General features: G+C 38.4%; 1 protein-coding gene across 4 annotated transcripts in view; it reads right to left on the bottom strand.

Moving 5' to 3' along the window:
* Positions 1-2247: 2247 nt before the first annotated feature.
* The window catches only part of tmeff2a (transmembrane protein with EGF-like and two follistatin-like domains 2a), a 62406-nt gene continuing 47109 nt past the window's right edge, over positions 2248-17544 (bottom strand). For 2 of the 4 annotated variants that reach the window (XM_082174911.1, XM_082174913.1), the window contains exons 5-10: positions 13864-13960; positions 5257-5405; positions 4866-4925; positions 4620-4743; positions 4104-4262; positions 2248-3214 (exon numbers count right to left, since the gene is read on the bottom strand). In XM_082174911.1, the coding sequence (XP_082031037.1) occupies positions 3118-3214; positions 4104-4262; positions 4620-4743; positions 4866-4925; positions 5257-5405; positions 13864-13960 (686 nt within the window). In that variant the 3' untranslated portion in view covers positions 2248-3117. Of the gene's footprint in view, positions 3215-4103; positions 4263-4619; positions 4744-4865; positions 4926-5256; positions 5406-13863; positions 13964-17544 lie in introns of all 4 variants that reach the window. The other 2 variants (XM_082174910.1, XM_082174912.1) reach the window with 1 other exon arrangement.

A 17544-nucleotide genomic window follows, 5' to 3' on the forward strand; every position in this document is an offset into this window, starting at 1 on the left:
TTTGTGGGGACTCTCCATAGACGTAATGGTTTTTATAGGTCACTGTACAAACTGTACATTCTCTCCCCTTACACTAACCCTACCTACCCCTCACAGAAAACGTTATGCAGTTTAAAAACAACAACAACAACAACAACAACAACAAAAAAACGGATTTATAAGATTGTTTCCCCACAATGACACAAGTACCCATAAGTCAGTGTGTATTCAGGCTGAAGTCCCCATTTGGATAGAAAAACAAGCGCGCGCGCACACACACACACACACACACACACACACACACACACACACACACACACACACACACACACACACACACACACACACACACACACACACACACACACACACACACACACACACACACACACACGCACACACACACACACACTTCTCATCTTCTTTCATGTTCCACAAAAGAAAGACAGACAAACCGTTTTGGAATGACAAGAGGGTGAGTAAATGATGACTGAAGTCTCATTTTGGGAGAAGTATCTCATTAAATAGCTTTTCAACAAAGAGATTCCATAATCACCCATTATATAGTGCAGTGAGGCCTGACCTCTGCAGGTAGAAGGTACTTACTGCAAAAAAGAAAACAACAATAATAAAATAAAACAAAAACAAAACAAAATAAACAAATAAATTCACTAACCTGGAACTATTTCACCTCAACCTAATTCACTATCACTATCACTTTTACACTGGAAGCTGGACCACATACTTCAGTAATTGAATTTAGTTTAATGAATGCACGTTGCTGTGGGATAATGATACTGTAAAACATCTCAATAATGTTTAGCGTTTCCTGTCCGCTGCGTAAAAACATCCTGTTGTTGATTCCTTTTAATGAGAGTCTGTAGATCGTCTTTCTCTTTAGTTTCATTCTATTCGTGACTGTTATTGAGATGTTTCTCATAGTGTTGCATGATTGATTTGTGTTTCAGCATCATGGGAAAATTCCAGAGTATGCAGAAACATGTCACTGCAGAGCACACTATGCTTGTGTTGCATTTAATTGCTACCTTTGTTTAAATCTTGGATGGCTTTACTGGTAACAGGTTTTCCAATATGAGTGTAAACTCAGGCTCTGGTGAGAGATTGCACACAGTAACGAGAAAGGAAAAGACCTCAGCCTTCATTAGCCGAATGATAGCTGACAGATTTCTTCCTCTCGTCTCTGGGACCTTTTGACCAGTGATGAAAAAAGCAGAAGATGGTAAAGACATTTGAGAGATAATTTGACAATTTTCCTCAGATCTTAAAGGCCCTGAAGAAAAGTGTTTCTCAAAGCCTTCTCAACCACCCACATGAAATGCTTCTCGCCTTGCATTTCAGCCTGGCAAGATTTGACAGTTTTAGTTTTATTTTATTCACCCTTTTTTGTTCTTCAAGAATGCAACAACAAGAGTCAAATAATTGTTGTCTAATATTTTAAAGCAGATTTTCCCAACCAGGGTTATATTAAAAGTGAATTACTGTAAAATAGCCACTTTAAAATCAGTAATGCAAATGCTATAAATGACATTCAGAGAAATATAATATAAGAAACACATTTATGGTTTGGTTCAAAATGTTTAAATGGTTCTGTCTGATGATAAGATACAATGAAACAATGACATTCATTTAAAAGCACATGTATTAATTGTGAAATTATGCTATGAAGGTCTTGGAATGGATCAGATATTGCTTTCTTCACGTGGCTTGGAAATTGATTCTGTGTTGCTAAAAATGCGAAGTATGTCTACTATGTACCTGAATCTTGCACTTTACCGTTTGACTGGAACATTGTTTGCAAATTCAGTTTTTACGGCAGCACAGTGTCACCAGGGCTTCAATTTCTTCCTGCATTGTTGAAGACACATGAATCTGAGGATAAAGATTCTTCTAAGTGGAAGCAGAATACAAACACATACAGTATTTGTGCACATAGACACATGCATGCTCATTTTCATTAAGGATCTCTCTCTCTCTTACCCCTGTGGCACACAGACTGTCTGACAGGACAGGAAGTCCCCGGACAAGGAATGTCTGGAATTTCTTTGTCCTCAAAGGTCCTCCTGTTCTCCACATGACCTTTAGAGGTCAGTAATATTCTCATCTTTTGAACAGCTCAGCTAATTCAACACCTTGTTTAAAAATCTAAGACTGACAGTACATCATCTGTAGTTGCTAGTAAGTTAGAAGCCACATTATAACTCTACATCTGTCTTTCTTCTCCTTGTTTTTTTGTTGTTGTTTTTTGGGGAAATTAAGAGGTTCATTTTGAAATGTACCACTATTATTTGCAATGTTTTTGAAAGAAGTCTCTTATGTTCATCCAGGCTGATTTTATTTGATCAAAATACAATAAAAACAGTGAAATTGTTACAATTGGAAATAACTGTTCTATATTGTAATATTTTAAACATTTGTGCTGCTTAATATTTTTTGTGGAAACTGACACTTTTTTTTTTCAGGATTATTTGACGAACAGAATATTAAAAAGAAAAGCATTTATTATTTGAAACAGAATTTTTGTAACACTTTAAATTTCTTAACTGTCACATTTGACCAATTTAATACATCCTTGCTGAATAAAATGATAAAAAATAGCTGATCCCAAACTTTTGAACAGTAGTGTACATGATTACATTACATTAAAAACAGCAAAATAATTGTTGAGATTGATTTTGCTGGGCCTGACGAAGCCTCGCAATGTTTATCTGTAGAAAATCATTTTTCCAGTCCCACTAGAATCACCTGAAATGACCTTCAAGCCAGATCCTTCAAAAGTCATATCATCTACAAAAGAATAAACACACAGTGCTTTGTGATATAAATTATTTATTTACATTACAGAAAAAGGACCCCATCAAGACAAACAAATTAACTATTGGAAATATTACCCATACTTAACCAAATAACAGGACTTGTCCTATCATGTTGTCCTAAAATTCTCTGTTTGTGTCCTGTGCCACAGGTGCAAGGCATCGTGTGTAGAACCCATCGTCCTCCGTCCCTCCATCCCATCATCCAGCAGGATGCAGTGTCTCTGTGGGGACGGAGATTGAGTGTTTTTATTTTCTGTCCAAACTACGTTTCCCATGATTCTCTGCTCACGAGCGGTCACGGGGCTCAAATGAGGCGTGTTGAGGCGCGCAGGGTGTTTTCAGAGTTGTAGTGCATTGTGTTCTGCTTCTGCCGGTTGATTCTGTTGGTCCGTGGGCACTTCCTGTGGAGGAAGCAAAAGGACGTCCTTATCGTACATATAACTTATGACCTTACTGAGCAGATTTTTAAGTGACAATATGTGCATGGCATAATATGAAAAACATCACAACCTGCTGTTTTTCTTTTTTAACAATAGCCTACATGTAACTTGCTTCCACCAGGCAGCTCTATATTATTTCTAATCGAAACGATGACTGGAAGAAAAAAACTAATATTTCAGAACTTTTGCTATAAAAAACTCTTCTAATGTTTGTTAAAAGTTTTTAAAAGAATGTTTCATGTATTCATCTGCATTAGTATTCATCAGACAGATTTCCACAGCTATGATTTGAATGCTCACCAAGGCTGCATTTATTTGATCAAAGATACAGTAAAAACAGTAATATTGAGAAATATCATTGCAATTTAAAATAAATGTTTTCTATTTTAACATATTTTAAAAAGTAATTTATTCCTGTGATGGCAAAGCTGAATTTTCAGCAGCATTACTCCAGTATTCAGTGTCACATGATCCTTCAGAAATCATTCTAATATGCTGATTTGCTGCCCGAAAAAACATTTCTTATTATTATCATCAATGTTAAAAACAACTGTGCTGCTTACTATTTTTGGTAGTGTATGTAGACTGAAGATCTGCGGTTTAATCATCCACCCATCACTTCTAATCATGATCCATGAACATACTGATAACACTCCCTCTTCTGATGCTCATTTCAGTAGATGGGTGAGTTATTTAGTGCTACTAAGTGCTTTAGATTTCACTACCACACACACATCCTTCAACAATGACCTTTCACAGAGTGTAAAAAGACTCCTGCTGGCAGGACCTCGCACTCTATAAAGAGCTGCGAGTGTGTGTGATCTACATGAGGTAGTGTGTTTATACTCACCGGGTGATACACAGCACCACTACACATATGATGGCCACCTGCAGAGCCCCAATGACAGATGCGATGAGGACATAGCGGAGCTTTCCAGAGCCAGGCACCACGTACAGCACATTATATTCCTTAGTTTCACACTGCGGACCGCTGAATCCTGAGTGACAGCTGAAGAAAGAAACACAGCATTATATACTCGTTAGATTAGATATGTTTTAGTACTCTGTGGACTTATTTAGGTTGTTTTAAAGAGTCCACACGGTCTCTGTAATATCTCTATTCACACACACAAACACATTTTCATAACTTGAGTTAAAATCAAACAAACAAAAAAGTAACCTTTTTTTTAGCTAGCTGCCAAGGAAAATTCTAATTTTTGTTTAGTTGAAATACTTAAATCTAAAACTAAATAAAAATGAATAAAAACAATATATTTTTTAAACGAGGCAGATCTTTCGTGGTTTGAACGCTAGGGGGAGACAAAGTTCTGTGATATAGAGTTACAGAGTGTGTGTGTGAGTGTACCTGCAGGACGGTGTTGAGAGCATGTTGGGATATTCACAGTCTCCGTGAACACAATAGTTCTTATAGTGCTCAGGGCAGGGGATGTACAATCCTCTCGCCACCTCTGAAACCTCAGGCTTCTCCTCTATAATTCAAACACACACACACACACACAAGTGGGTCAGAACAGCTGGAATCCAAGGGCATCTTCAGAACCACAGCACATACATGTTAAAATCAACTTTTTATTATTAAACACACATTCACCTGTGTAGTCTGTCCTGGCATATTGTCCATCTCCTGCTTTGGTGCCTGTAATCATGTCGCCTACAGGATAGAAATGAATTCAGATGTTAAAATGAACAAATCTGCCTCTGCCAGTCTGCTGGTTATATAATAAAACATGTTTTTTGTTTTCATTTGTACATTGTCATTTTGAAGATGATATTTGGAAAATTGCTATATTCCAGAGACTAATGATATGAACATGAATGGACTTGATTATGTAACAGTGATTTATAATGTTCATCTTTCCATGTGTTCTCTCTTGTTGTCTTATATAAATGCAAATTAAATGGAAGAAGACATCATGTAACAATATAAGAAATGAATACATTATATAAAGCAATCATAAATGATTTCAAAATGGTCTTCTTACCCTGACAGTGACCCAGGAACTTGACCTCGATTCGTTCCTGCCGCTGACACGACGCCTCTTTTACCTGGCAGGGGTTGTCATACGAACGGCCATCTGACGCACACACGGGGTTAAAACTGATGTGGGAGCAGTCGATGTTACAGACGCACCTGTGAAGGGAGAAACAACACAGTAAATGCCAATTACTGTCAAATCAAAGACGGTGAAAAAGATCATTAAATAAGTGTCACACCTTGTTTGATCAAGCTGTCAGCTTAGAATAACACTTCAGACATGCAAACTGGGACTTAAAATAATTGCTGGAGGGAATTCAATGTTTCACATTTGATATTGAAGCAAAATCTTTAATGGCCTCTTTGGAAATAATGCATCTTTTTTGGCCTTTTACCAATTTTATGAATATTAATTAGGAGAGAGAGGACAGGAATTGATGGGGAGGAGGAAATATCCAAGAAACGTCAGATTGGAATGTTGGCCGGCCAAATGAGCAGCGCACAACAACACAGCTCAAGGGCTGGGTATCATTGCAGATTTCCTGATTCAATTTTAATTCTCAAGCTCAATTCAGTTAAATTCCAATTCATTCAGCTATATATCAATGTCCATTTTTCTTACACATGAAAATGATTCTCTCTCTTCTAACTTAATAGAAAGATATTATTTGTTGGTACATTGTCTTTATAATGCATCACAATCAATACAGATTTTAAGAATCAATATCAAGTTTAACTGAAGATCGATATTTAACCCATATTTAAAAAAAATCAATCATCAAACTTTTCTTATGGCCTGCAGCAAATGCATTTATAACAGTAAAATAAAATAAACAAAGTACTGATCAGGTTTATTGTGCCCCTGATCCGAGTCTTTGAATATTGAGTAACTGCCGATACCAAGTCCCGATCCGATCCGATACTTGCATTTTCTTAATGCTTGGTGCACACTTCAAGTTATTAAAATCAATCCAATGTATACAGGGCCGTGCAGAGAGTTTCTCAGGGGCTTAAATGTAATAAAGGGTCTATATATCTATATATCACTACATAGTGTTTCCAATAGAACTACTACTACAGTAATCATAGGCCTAACACACACACACACACACACACACACACACACACACACACACACACACACACACACACACACACACACACACACACACACACACACACACACACACACACACACACACACACACACACACACACACACACACACACACACACACACACACACACACACACACACACACACACACACACACACACATATACACTCACCTAAAGGATTATTAGGAACACCTGTTCAATTTCTCATTAATGCAATTATCTAATCAACCAATCACATGGCAGTTGCTTCAATGCATTTAGGGGTGTGGTCCTGGTCAAGACAATCTCCTGAACTCCAAACTGAATGTCAGAATGGGAAAGAAAGGTGATTTAAGCAATTTTGAGCGTGGCATGGTTGTTGGTGCCAGACGGGCCGGTCTGAGTATTTACCAACCTGCTCAGTTACTGGGATTTTCACGCACAACCATTTCTAGGGTTTACAAAGAATGGTGTGAAAAGGGAAAAACATCCAGTATGCGGCAGTCCTGTGGGCGAAAATGCCTTGTTGATGCTAGAGGTCAGAGGAGAATGGGCTGACTGATTCAAGCTGATAGAAGAGCAACTTTGACTGAAATAACCACTCGTTACAACCGAGGTATGCAGCAAAGCATTTTGTTTCGCCCATCCGCCACAACCTTGAGGCGGATGGGCTACAACAGCAGAAGACCCCACCGGGTACCACTCACCTCCACTACAAATAGGAAAAAGAGGCTACAATTTGCACGAGCTCACCAAAATTGGACAGATGAAGACTGGAAAAATGTTCCCTGGTCTGATGAGTCTCGATTTCTGTTGAGACATTCAGATGGTAGAGTCAGAATTTGGCGTAAACAGAATGAGAACATCGTGCCTTGTTACCACTGTGCAGGCTGGTGGTGGTGTATGTAATGGTGTGTGGGATGTTTTCTTGGCACACTTTAGGCCCCTTAGTGCCAATTGGGCATCGTTTAAATGCCACGGCCTACCTGAGCATTGTTTCTGACCATGTCCATCCCTTTATGACCACCATGTACCCATCCTCTGATGGCTACTTCCAGCAGGATAATGCACCATGTCACAAAGCTCGAATCATTTCAAATTGGTTTCTTGAACATGACAATGAGTTCACTGTACTAAAATGGCCCCCACAGTCACCAGATCTCAACCCAATAGAGCATCTTTGGGATGTGGTGGAACGGGAGCTTCGTGCCCTGGATGTGCATCCCACAAATCTCCATCAACTGCAAGATGCTATCCTATCAATATGGGCCAACATTTCTAAAGAATGCTTTCAGCACCTTGTTGAATCAATGCCACGTAGAATTAAGGCAGTTCTGAAGGTGAAAGGGGGGTCAAACACAGTATTAGTATGGTGTTCCTAATAATCCTTTAGGTGAGTGTATAATGTATGTATGCACTCACAGTATAAAGACATTGGTAGATGTAAATGTTACAAAGGTTTGTTTTGTTTTTTAAAAAAAAAAAAGAAAAAAAAGTGAAATTAAGGTTAGAAAGCATGACACTTGGACTTAGGATAGCCGATACCGATCAGTTGAAAAATTGCTAAATCGGGCCCTGATCTCGATCCTTGAGATCGGCTCTGGACATCCCTAAAACACATTTATACACTATAGTTCAAAAGGTTGGTAAGATGTTTATTGTTTTTAAAAGAAAGTCTATTTTGTTCAAAAAGGCTGTATTTATTTGATCAAAATTACAATAAAAACGGTTATATAAGTATTATTCCAATTTAAAACATGTTTTCTATTGTAATATATTTTAAAATGTAATTTATTCATGTGATGGCAAAGCTGAATTTTCAGCATCTTTACTCTTCAGTGCCACATGATCCTTCAGAAATCATAATATGATAATATGTTAATTTGGTGTCAAGAAACATTTCTTGTAATTATCAGTGTTGAAAGCCATTGTGCTTATTATTTTGGTGGAATTAAAAAAAAAAAAAAAAAAAAATTATATATATATATATATATATATATATATATATATATATATATATATATAAAGAAAAATATAAAGAACATCTAAACAGCAAAGTCTGTCCCACAAACAACACCTGCCAGGAATGGACAGTTTTAAGTATTTTGTGTATTCTATTGTTGCTGGTAGTTTCAATCAATCACACGAACACTTGTTCTTATGCCTACAAGAAAATTGCTTTTGTAAGAGCCAGTTCTGCAAAGGGTGAACATTACGACTTTAATGTACACCTCTCCATCATGAGTGTGTTAAGCTCAGCATTTTCACATTCATCCTGCGAGACTACAGTGCTGCAACATACACAGATTACAATGGTAAAAAATACAGGCCTCTTTACAAAAGGTCTGCATCAGCGGGAACGGTAACCTCACATAAACATTAACTGACATTCATAATTACCCATTTGGCTTGAGGCTGAGTGAATTACCATTAGAAATAGATTAACACCAACATCAACAGTGTTTTTATGATCTGTCTACTCTATAAATGTTGATAAGGGTGTCAAGATTGCAAATGTAATGAGTAAAGTCTTTTTTCATCAACTCGGATCAGCGTGAAGCTAGAAGGGAAAGCTCGGGAATGAATGTGGATGGGATTGAACTGGATGCAGCAGTGATTTTCAACCTATAGCACATTCTTGAGACTATCATCTCAGGGCTTAATAACTAGCACAGAGGACTGGCTTAGCAACCAAAGCACTGCGAACACATCAGCGGAGAATAATACAACGCTCCGTTTCAAAGAGGAATGATGAGTTTCAATGCTTTGATGTTCCTTCGCTCGTTTTAATGGCTGCTCTTATTCACATACCTTCATTAGTGATGGTAATGAGCGCTTACGTGCATGTGCGTATGCACGGATGAAAGGCTATGCGCTTCTGACAAGGAGACAAAGACGCATTGAATAACGGACAAAGTTTCTTACATTAGCGACAGGCATGCAACACACACAGACTTTGTATTCGTGTGTGAACTATTCATTTCTGCCTGAGAGAACAAAAAATCTGTCATCTTGTCTTTACTGTGTATGTTATGTGAGTTTATTTGGTATTTCTCAGAGGAGTTGATATACAAAGTTCTGTCATGAAACTGTAGATGGCACATGCTTATAGGTCCTTGACCCAATCTGCTTGCAGTCACATCATTCTCTGTTGGGCACAGCTGATTGGTTTCTGCTGCATCAGTAGCCAATGAGCTCGCTGTTCAACATTCAAATACTTGCCTATCATTTGCTGCAGCAGTTTGCAGCGCGCTTTCAGAAACCCTCCTCCAGCTTCCCCAGCTCCACCTGTATAGATCTGCTGCATGGTGATTCACGTATGCTTGTACAGCATCAGTAGTTATGAACAACAGCAGCAGTAGCAGCATAGCAGATCTATTCCGCCAAGACCAAACACATTAACATTGTCACACTCATTACAAGGCCAAACTCTCCAATAGTTGTCATGACAGATATGAATTTGTGGTCTGTATCTTCAGCATTCAGGTGTTTCTGCTGTAGTTTCTCTCTAAAGTGTGTATGAGTCATCTGTGTGCCACTGCAGGAACATGTTGAGCAGAAATGACAATTAAACTGCCGTCCCCAGTCACTTCTCACTGCAGCAAACGGACGACAGTATAATTATAAATCTGTCATTATTTGTATGTGTGTGTGTGATTTTCTTTCTTCAACTTTCCTTTTTAATATTTCCACCCTGCCAGTGAGCTTTAGTGGAGTAAGGAGCCGTTTTGTATTCTGGCACTACTGGAATAATGTGAACTGACTACAAATTTGCAGATAAAAATATGTTTTAAATAGAGACGTTGACTGAATTGAACTATGGTATGAAGTCCACTCAAGGGCAGCTTTGATTGTTTGCCAGTGCTAATTGAGATCTGTAATGCATTGTAATTTAGATAAATGCCTGGGAGTGCTGAATGTGAGATAAAACAAACAGGCGCAATGATATTGAGATGTATTTATTATGAAGCACTGGTAATGGTCACACAAGCACATGCGCACACACGCACGCATCATGCACGCACACACACACACACACACACACACACACACACACACACACACACACACACACACACACACACACACACACACACACACACACACACTTGCTCTCCAATGTGACCGTCTGTAGTGGTCATAAAGGCTAATGTGTCTTGAGAGCATGAATATTTAATGTCGACTCTCACATTCTGGACACACACACTGCAAATGCACTGCATCAACAACACACACACACACACACACACACACACACACACACACACACACACACACACACACACACACACACACACACACACACACACACACACACACGCACGCACGCACGCACGCACGCACGCACGCACACGCACGCACGCACACACACACACACACACACACACGCACGCACGCACACATCAAAGATTTCCAATAGCAAATCAAGTAAAAATGGATTTGCGAGTGAGTCCAACTGAAGGGATGAGATTTCCTTTAAAAATGTAGGTTGTTTGGATGGTAGCCTCTGTGTGTGTGTGAGCGTATGTTTATCTTGTTGAGTGAGGGGATATGTCTTATTGATTTGTAAGAGCCATGTGGTTTCTCTGTTATCTAAACTTTTTCAGCATGGCCCGTGGGCTTCCTGTCTGTCCAGCTGCCCTTTACTCAAACACTTTAGTTTAGTCTCTCTCTCTCTTTCTCTGGCTGGATTATGATGATGGATTCCGTACTTGTTGATGATCAATATAGTTTTCAGGGTAATTTGTAGTTTAGTTTTGTTTCTTTAAAGTCCCTGTAAAGGCAATACTAAAAAAAAAATCTAAACACATTAGAAATGTTAGAAATGTATTGCTAAAACATATTACAAAGACTGTGAACTGGGAAGTACTGAATTGTGGAGTTAGACGGTTAAACAGTTTTTCACCATTGCTGTGTTCCGGATTTTTTGGGCGGGGCTTAAACGGGGGCTTGATGACGCACTGGAGCCCCTGAGCTCCTGGACACGCCCCTACTTGATGACGCACTCGAGCCACTGAGGCTGCCCCCTCCCCTATCAGTTCGCCGCTCAATCGCAAGTTACAGTGGGTACTATTAGTTACTACTACAGCCATACAGTTTGCTAGCTAGCTTTGCCTTCGTCACGGAAATGCGTATTACCTGGATGCGATCACTTACAAAACAGATCGGTGTCCTTATTTAAATTTCCGAACAACGATCATATCAACAAGAGGTGGATTAATTTTGTGAAGAGCCACCTTGATGGAGAGCTGAGGATCACCACCAACACCCGCCTCTGTTGTGATCATTTTACACAGGATAGTTTTATAAACATTCGTCGGAGACAAATGGAATTCACTGATAATCCGCTGTTACTGGTGAATGGGGGCCGAGCCGACTATCTCCCACCTCGGCCTTCATCCTCCCGTCGTGCCGACTGATGCCATCATCGGGCGTGGTTTCAGCGCAGCCAGCGGACACACCCCCAGCGTTTGAGAGCAGAGGCCACTGCTCATTTTTTCAAGATTTTGATAGCTTATTTTATTTACTTGGCTGCTTTTTTTTATCATTCAAATTTGGCTGGGTGGCTAATAACACATTTTTCTGTGGTGTGACAAACTCAGAACACATACTTAATTTTGACTTTACAGGGACTTTAACCCAATGTTTCAAATGTTCGATTTAGATTAGTAGTGTAGATAGTATCTATCTATGTATCTATGTATCTATCTATCTATCTATCTATCTATCTATCTATCTATCTATCTATCTATCTATCTATCTATCTATCTATCTATCTATCTATCTATCTATCTATCTATCTATCTATCTATCTATCTATCTATCTATCTATCTATCTATCTATCTATTCTAAGTCCTAAACAACAGCCAAACAAATCCGGTGCTTGTCACTACACACACAATCAGTGCACAAACACACACTGACATGTTATTAATGCATCTTCTAGCACTGATTTTATTTATAATCTCTCATCTCATTTTTTTCAGTAATCCTTTCAAATGACGCAGGAAGATGGAAAAATGGAGCGAGACTAAAAAAAGAAGGACTGCTGATAGAGGTATAGTGTTTTTTGGTGGAGGAACAGTGAGGTGAGTGAGTCATCTGCAGTCAAGTGTATCAGAGCGAGGGGCCTGTCATGGGACCATCCCTACGACTCAGGCATAAATGCCTCAAATTGTGCTGATATCTCTGAGGAGGGAGAGGCCGGGCTGTTTCATTCTGATGCCTCCAAACACCCCAGCTCTCCAGCCAGTGCTTGTTGAATCTTTAGTGAATCTACAGGCTGTCTTTGCCAAGGCCGACATGTAATTCCCTTCAGACGCCCTGAGAGAGATAGGCAGGAGGGAGGAAGAGAGGCCTACTTCTATTAGGATTAAAGAGTAGTCTCGTTCCTTCTTGCTGACAGTTTGAGCTGTTCACTGATGCCCAGGGCAATGAAAACCTCCTCTCCACATCCACGTGTGGATTTTAAATATATGATGTGAGTCAGGATATTTTGTTTACAACTCAAATAGATTCTCTAGAAATTATAACCATTTCTCATTGAATAGAACAAAGATGTTGTTAGAAGAGCAAATTGACTGCTTATAGTGGTTTTCTGCTTATTTTTTAAAATTAATATTACAGTACAGAGTTCTCAGAGCTGGAGCATCAGGGCTAAACAGCCATTCATCAGCAGAGATGAAACTGTCATAATTGGCCTTGTTTATTGCTCATTTCTCTCGGGCAAGTTCTCAGAGTTCCAATTAAAAGAACTGAGATTCTTTGAAGTATGTGGACGAATCTCATATTGCCCTATAGTGTCCCATATTCCATTATGCTATTACAGTACCAACAAATCATACAACCAACAAATCTCTTTGTTACTGACCAGAGAAAGCATTCACATTAAAGAAACAGTTATTGCCTCAATTTATTGAAGACTGGAGTAATGATGCAGAAAATTCTGCTTTGTCATCACAGGAATAAATTACATTTTAAAATATAGAAAAATGGAAAACAGGAATTTTAAATTGTAGTAATATTTGTACTGTATTTTTGATCAAATAAATGCAGCCTTGGTAAGCAAGAGACTTTCAAAAACATTAAAAGATACCAACCCCACACTTTTGAACAGATTCAATACAATGAAAGTATATGGACACCAGGGCTGTCAAGGAAGATTTTCAAAGCAAGAATTTTGTGAATGACAATTATTATTATTTTTTATTTGATTTCTCACAGACATGTTAATATGCCCCAGAACACGTATAGTATATAGTACACAGAATGGCCTTTTTGGAGCTTAACAGCCTCTGGTCCCCATCAGCTTTTCAATGTATGAAATAGAGCAGTGTTAACATTCTTCAAATTATCTTCTTAAGTGTTGCGCAGAAGAAATTACGTCATAAAGGTTTAGAATGACAATACAGTGAGTATATGATGATTTATTAATTTTTTTAATTCACTAAAGAAATGCTTGGCTGGGCATTTTTATTTTGTATTAGTTCTCCTACAGTTTGCTTTTGTGCTTACCAGACATCTTCTGCATCCACGTCACACTCCGCTCCAAACTGGCAAATGTCACAGGTGGACGTCTCCTTCTGTCCATTCTCCGCCGAACCCTCGTTCCCTGCTTGGATACACACAGACGAGACAAGACAGCATAAGCTATTAAAGGTCTGACAAATATTATTTGGGGCAAGATGAGCAGGCAATCACAGTCCATCTCTCTCTCTCTCTCTCTCTCTCTCTCTCTCTCTCACACACACACACACACGCAAACATGCATGAGTAGATGGAGAGACAGAGGACAGACATTATTCTCATTCTGCCTTTGTCTCTGGCTCTCATGAGAAGTTCAAATCCCCCACTGATCTTTCCTCAGCCTCACCCCTCATTTCATCATGATGATTTCTGATATGCCGCTCCTGCTCCCTGGCGATAGAGGCTTCCCAGGAGCCGGAGCTTAAAGCCCCTCGCTATCGCATATCTGCCCTCATCAGTGGACGGGGAAAAGCAATCCCGTACGCCATGGAATTTAAATTACGTCTCCTCCTCGGAGGATCATCATTCCCCTTTGGATCCTGACCCTCCATTATGAGGTGCTATTTTTAAAACTTATACTGCAAAGACAGAGAGATGAGAAAAGAAAGGCAGAAGGATAAAAGGAAGAAAAGTAAAAAGAAAGAAATATACTAAGAACAACGTTAAAGTCACAGGTGTATCAGTCATTATTTTGCTATATGTTTTGTCCTTCTATTGAATCTTTTTGACATTTTTCTTTTCTTTCACAGACCAAAGAAAAAAAAAATAATGCTAAGTTATTTTAAACTGTTTAAATTCAGCAATTTGAGAATTAGTACAACTGCTCAGTACAACAGTTCAATAAACTGTTAATATTTAGTAATTTTAACCGTATAACATCATTAACAACATAAAGTTAAGTAACTTACATTTTAGACACAATATTGCCATTCATTTGTGCATTTTACTCCACCAATGAAAATAGTTAGAAACAAGTAGTTTGGCATCAAAATGAAAAGAATCAACTGTTGTGTCTTGATACTAAATGAATCAGTGTTCTGACAAATGGAGTAAATTATTCAATCATTCATTCATAGCCATTTTTTTTTTGTCCTGAATGAGTTAGTATGATTCAGTGCCTCACTCACTTTAAAAACAGCCACTTGTTTTGTTCCTGAACAAATCAGTGATTAGAACGAATCACTTGAGAGAATGATTCAAAGACTTAAGACAAAAGACACCCACTGGCATAGTGATGCAACCTGCAGAGCCACTAAAAATGAGCCACTAATACTGACAGTCTGTAAGCTCAAAAACAGACAACCAGAGAGACACAAACAACGGAAAGTACTGGTGAAAAGCACAACGAAAAGTACAAGTGAATTCATGAAAAAGAGTAAAATAAATGTCCCTTCAAAACTGTAAGTATAAGATAATTTTACTTTTTTTGATTACTTTGTGTGAAGACAATGCTACCATTAACATCACAAGCATGCACTAATAGATCAAGCTTTGCTCCAAACACATATCTTGTCCCGCATCATGACCAGAGCTGATTAACCCAGTGCCCAGCTTCTCCCTGAGTTGTGGCTGCATGGACCAAGGGTCTGGAAATGAGAGACGTGTCAGAGGGAAGGGGCAGTAACAGTTATCTCCAGCTTTAGATGGACCCTCTGAATCGATTTTCCCTGACCAGAAACACAGTCAATCACCAACCCCCTCTGCTTTTATCTACAACCTCTGACAAAAAAAAAATCCTGCTTCTGACCCTGTTTAAGAATATTTATGATACACTGTGTGTGAACACTCAAGGTCAATGATTGATTTAATATATATTTTGTGAATAATGGTAGAATTCTTAAGTCTTTGTTGTTGTTGTCTTTAAAGTGCTTTTAATGTTTCAGAATCATAACCTTAAATGTCTTTGCTTTATACATTAAAATGTAGCAATCTGAGCACACGCTGAGCAGAGGAATAGGTTTTGCTTTAAATGGTAGATGGAAAGGATATACTCAAATGAACAGAAGACAGATGGTGAGTGTCCAAGAAAATGGCTCTTAATGGGACAAACCTACTTGTGCAGAAACTAAGGAGAAAGGTGGGGGTGGATTTAGGGCACAACATGGGCTGTCAGACAGATGATGAATGAAGCCACCCATCTCCTGCACAGTGTATGGAAACTGACCTTCACAACAGATAGCAAGAATGAGTGTAGCATTCCAGTCTGGGTTGGAAGAGGTGTATATGAACAAAGATCACACCATGAGAAGTAAAAATAGCACCAAGAGACTGGGTAGAACATATATTTTTCCTAATCAGTATATTTAACTTGTTTTCCAGTGAAATACATATCAACATCCTTAAAATTAGATCAGTTTTACTTGAGAAGCCCAGCAAAAAAAAAAAAAAAAAAAAAAAAAAAATTTGTCATGATTTAACTCAATTAATTAAATGTGGCCATAAATCCATGGGAAAGAGTCACATTTATATTGCATTTGATTTGGCTGAATGGCAGGGTTTATTGCACAGACATTTCAAAACAACCACCGGCCAATTTTTTTTTTTTTATGGCCACAATATCTAAATGTGGGGCTCCATAGTCAAGACTGCATAAAAGTTTTGCTTTCAGAATTTACAATTTTTCTAATTATAACTCTAATAATATTAAGTAGTTTGCTTACAAATATTATTATTTTGCAGCGCACATTGTACTGTAGATCGTTTCGTTTTACCCCATTTGCACCAAATCGTTTCGTTCATGAACATGAGATGAAAATGAATCTTCTGAGTGGTATTACTTGCAATGTACACAATGAACGAATGGATGGATGATAACTCCTGGGTCATCTAACAAAAAGCAGCTCAGAGCACGCAGACACACACCATTTGTGTTGAGTTTAGATCAACGCAGTTAAACATTTGCAGAAACAAAAAGAATCATGAGACTCTCTTTGTTAAGCTCTTCTGGGACTCCACAAGATCACATTTGATCATGCATATACTTTGCAGTTTAAAGGTTAACATGTGATTAACATGTTACTGAAATGCAATGTTCTATTAGCCAACTATGAAAAAACAAATGTGTAATGTAAGAAAAGCCTGTATTCCATATTCTCCCTGAAGAGATAGCTCCACACAAGAACACGATGAGCTCTTGAGGGACAGAAAGGTCAAGTGAATCTCCACAGATGGAGAGGACACATTACATCTTTGAATCAATAGAGAATGTAGGAAGCATAATGCTTACAGTGGAAAGATGATAGCCCGAAAGAGGATCTTTGGATTTCCACTGATCTCTTCGAGCTAATGATGCTTCTTCTATGCGGTTAATGTGACATTTAAGCATTACGCATGATCCATAGAATCGTCTTAACACTTACTTTCTCAAGAGAATCTCAGAATGATGAATTTTTTTCCCCTCCCTTTGTATTGCAGTAAAATGTCTTTTTTTTTTCTTTTTTTTATGATTGCAAAATTCAGGGAATGACTGAATCACAAAGTGTTTGTGCATCAAAAAAGGCCCGTGCATGAGTAATTGACTTGAGCTCAATCCGGCTAGTAAAAACACTACAAATATTGTAAATCGATTACTTAGAGCTTTTACATGTGCATCAGTGTAATGATACTATTTCAAATTGGTTTCTAAGCTATGGGTATCTGTGTACAAATGTTATTTTTAACCTTGTTTTT

Source organism: Leuciscus leuciscus (assembly GCF_965113295.1).
Source record: "Leuciscus leuciscus genome assembly, chromosome: 7".
Classification (NCBI taxonomy): Eukaryota; Metazoa; Chordata; class Actinopteri; order Cypriniformes; family Leuciscidae; genus Leuciscus; species Leuciscus leuciscus.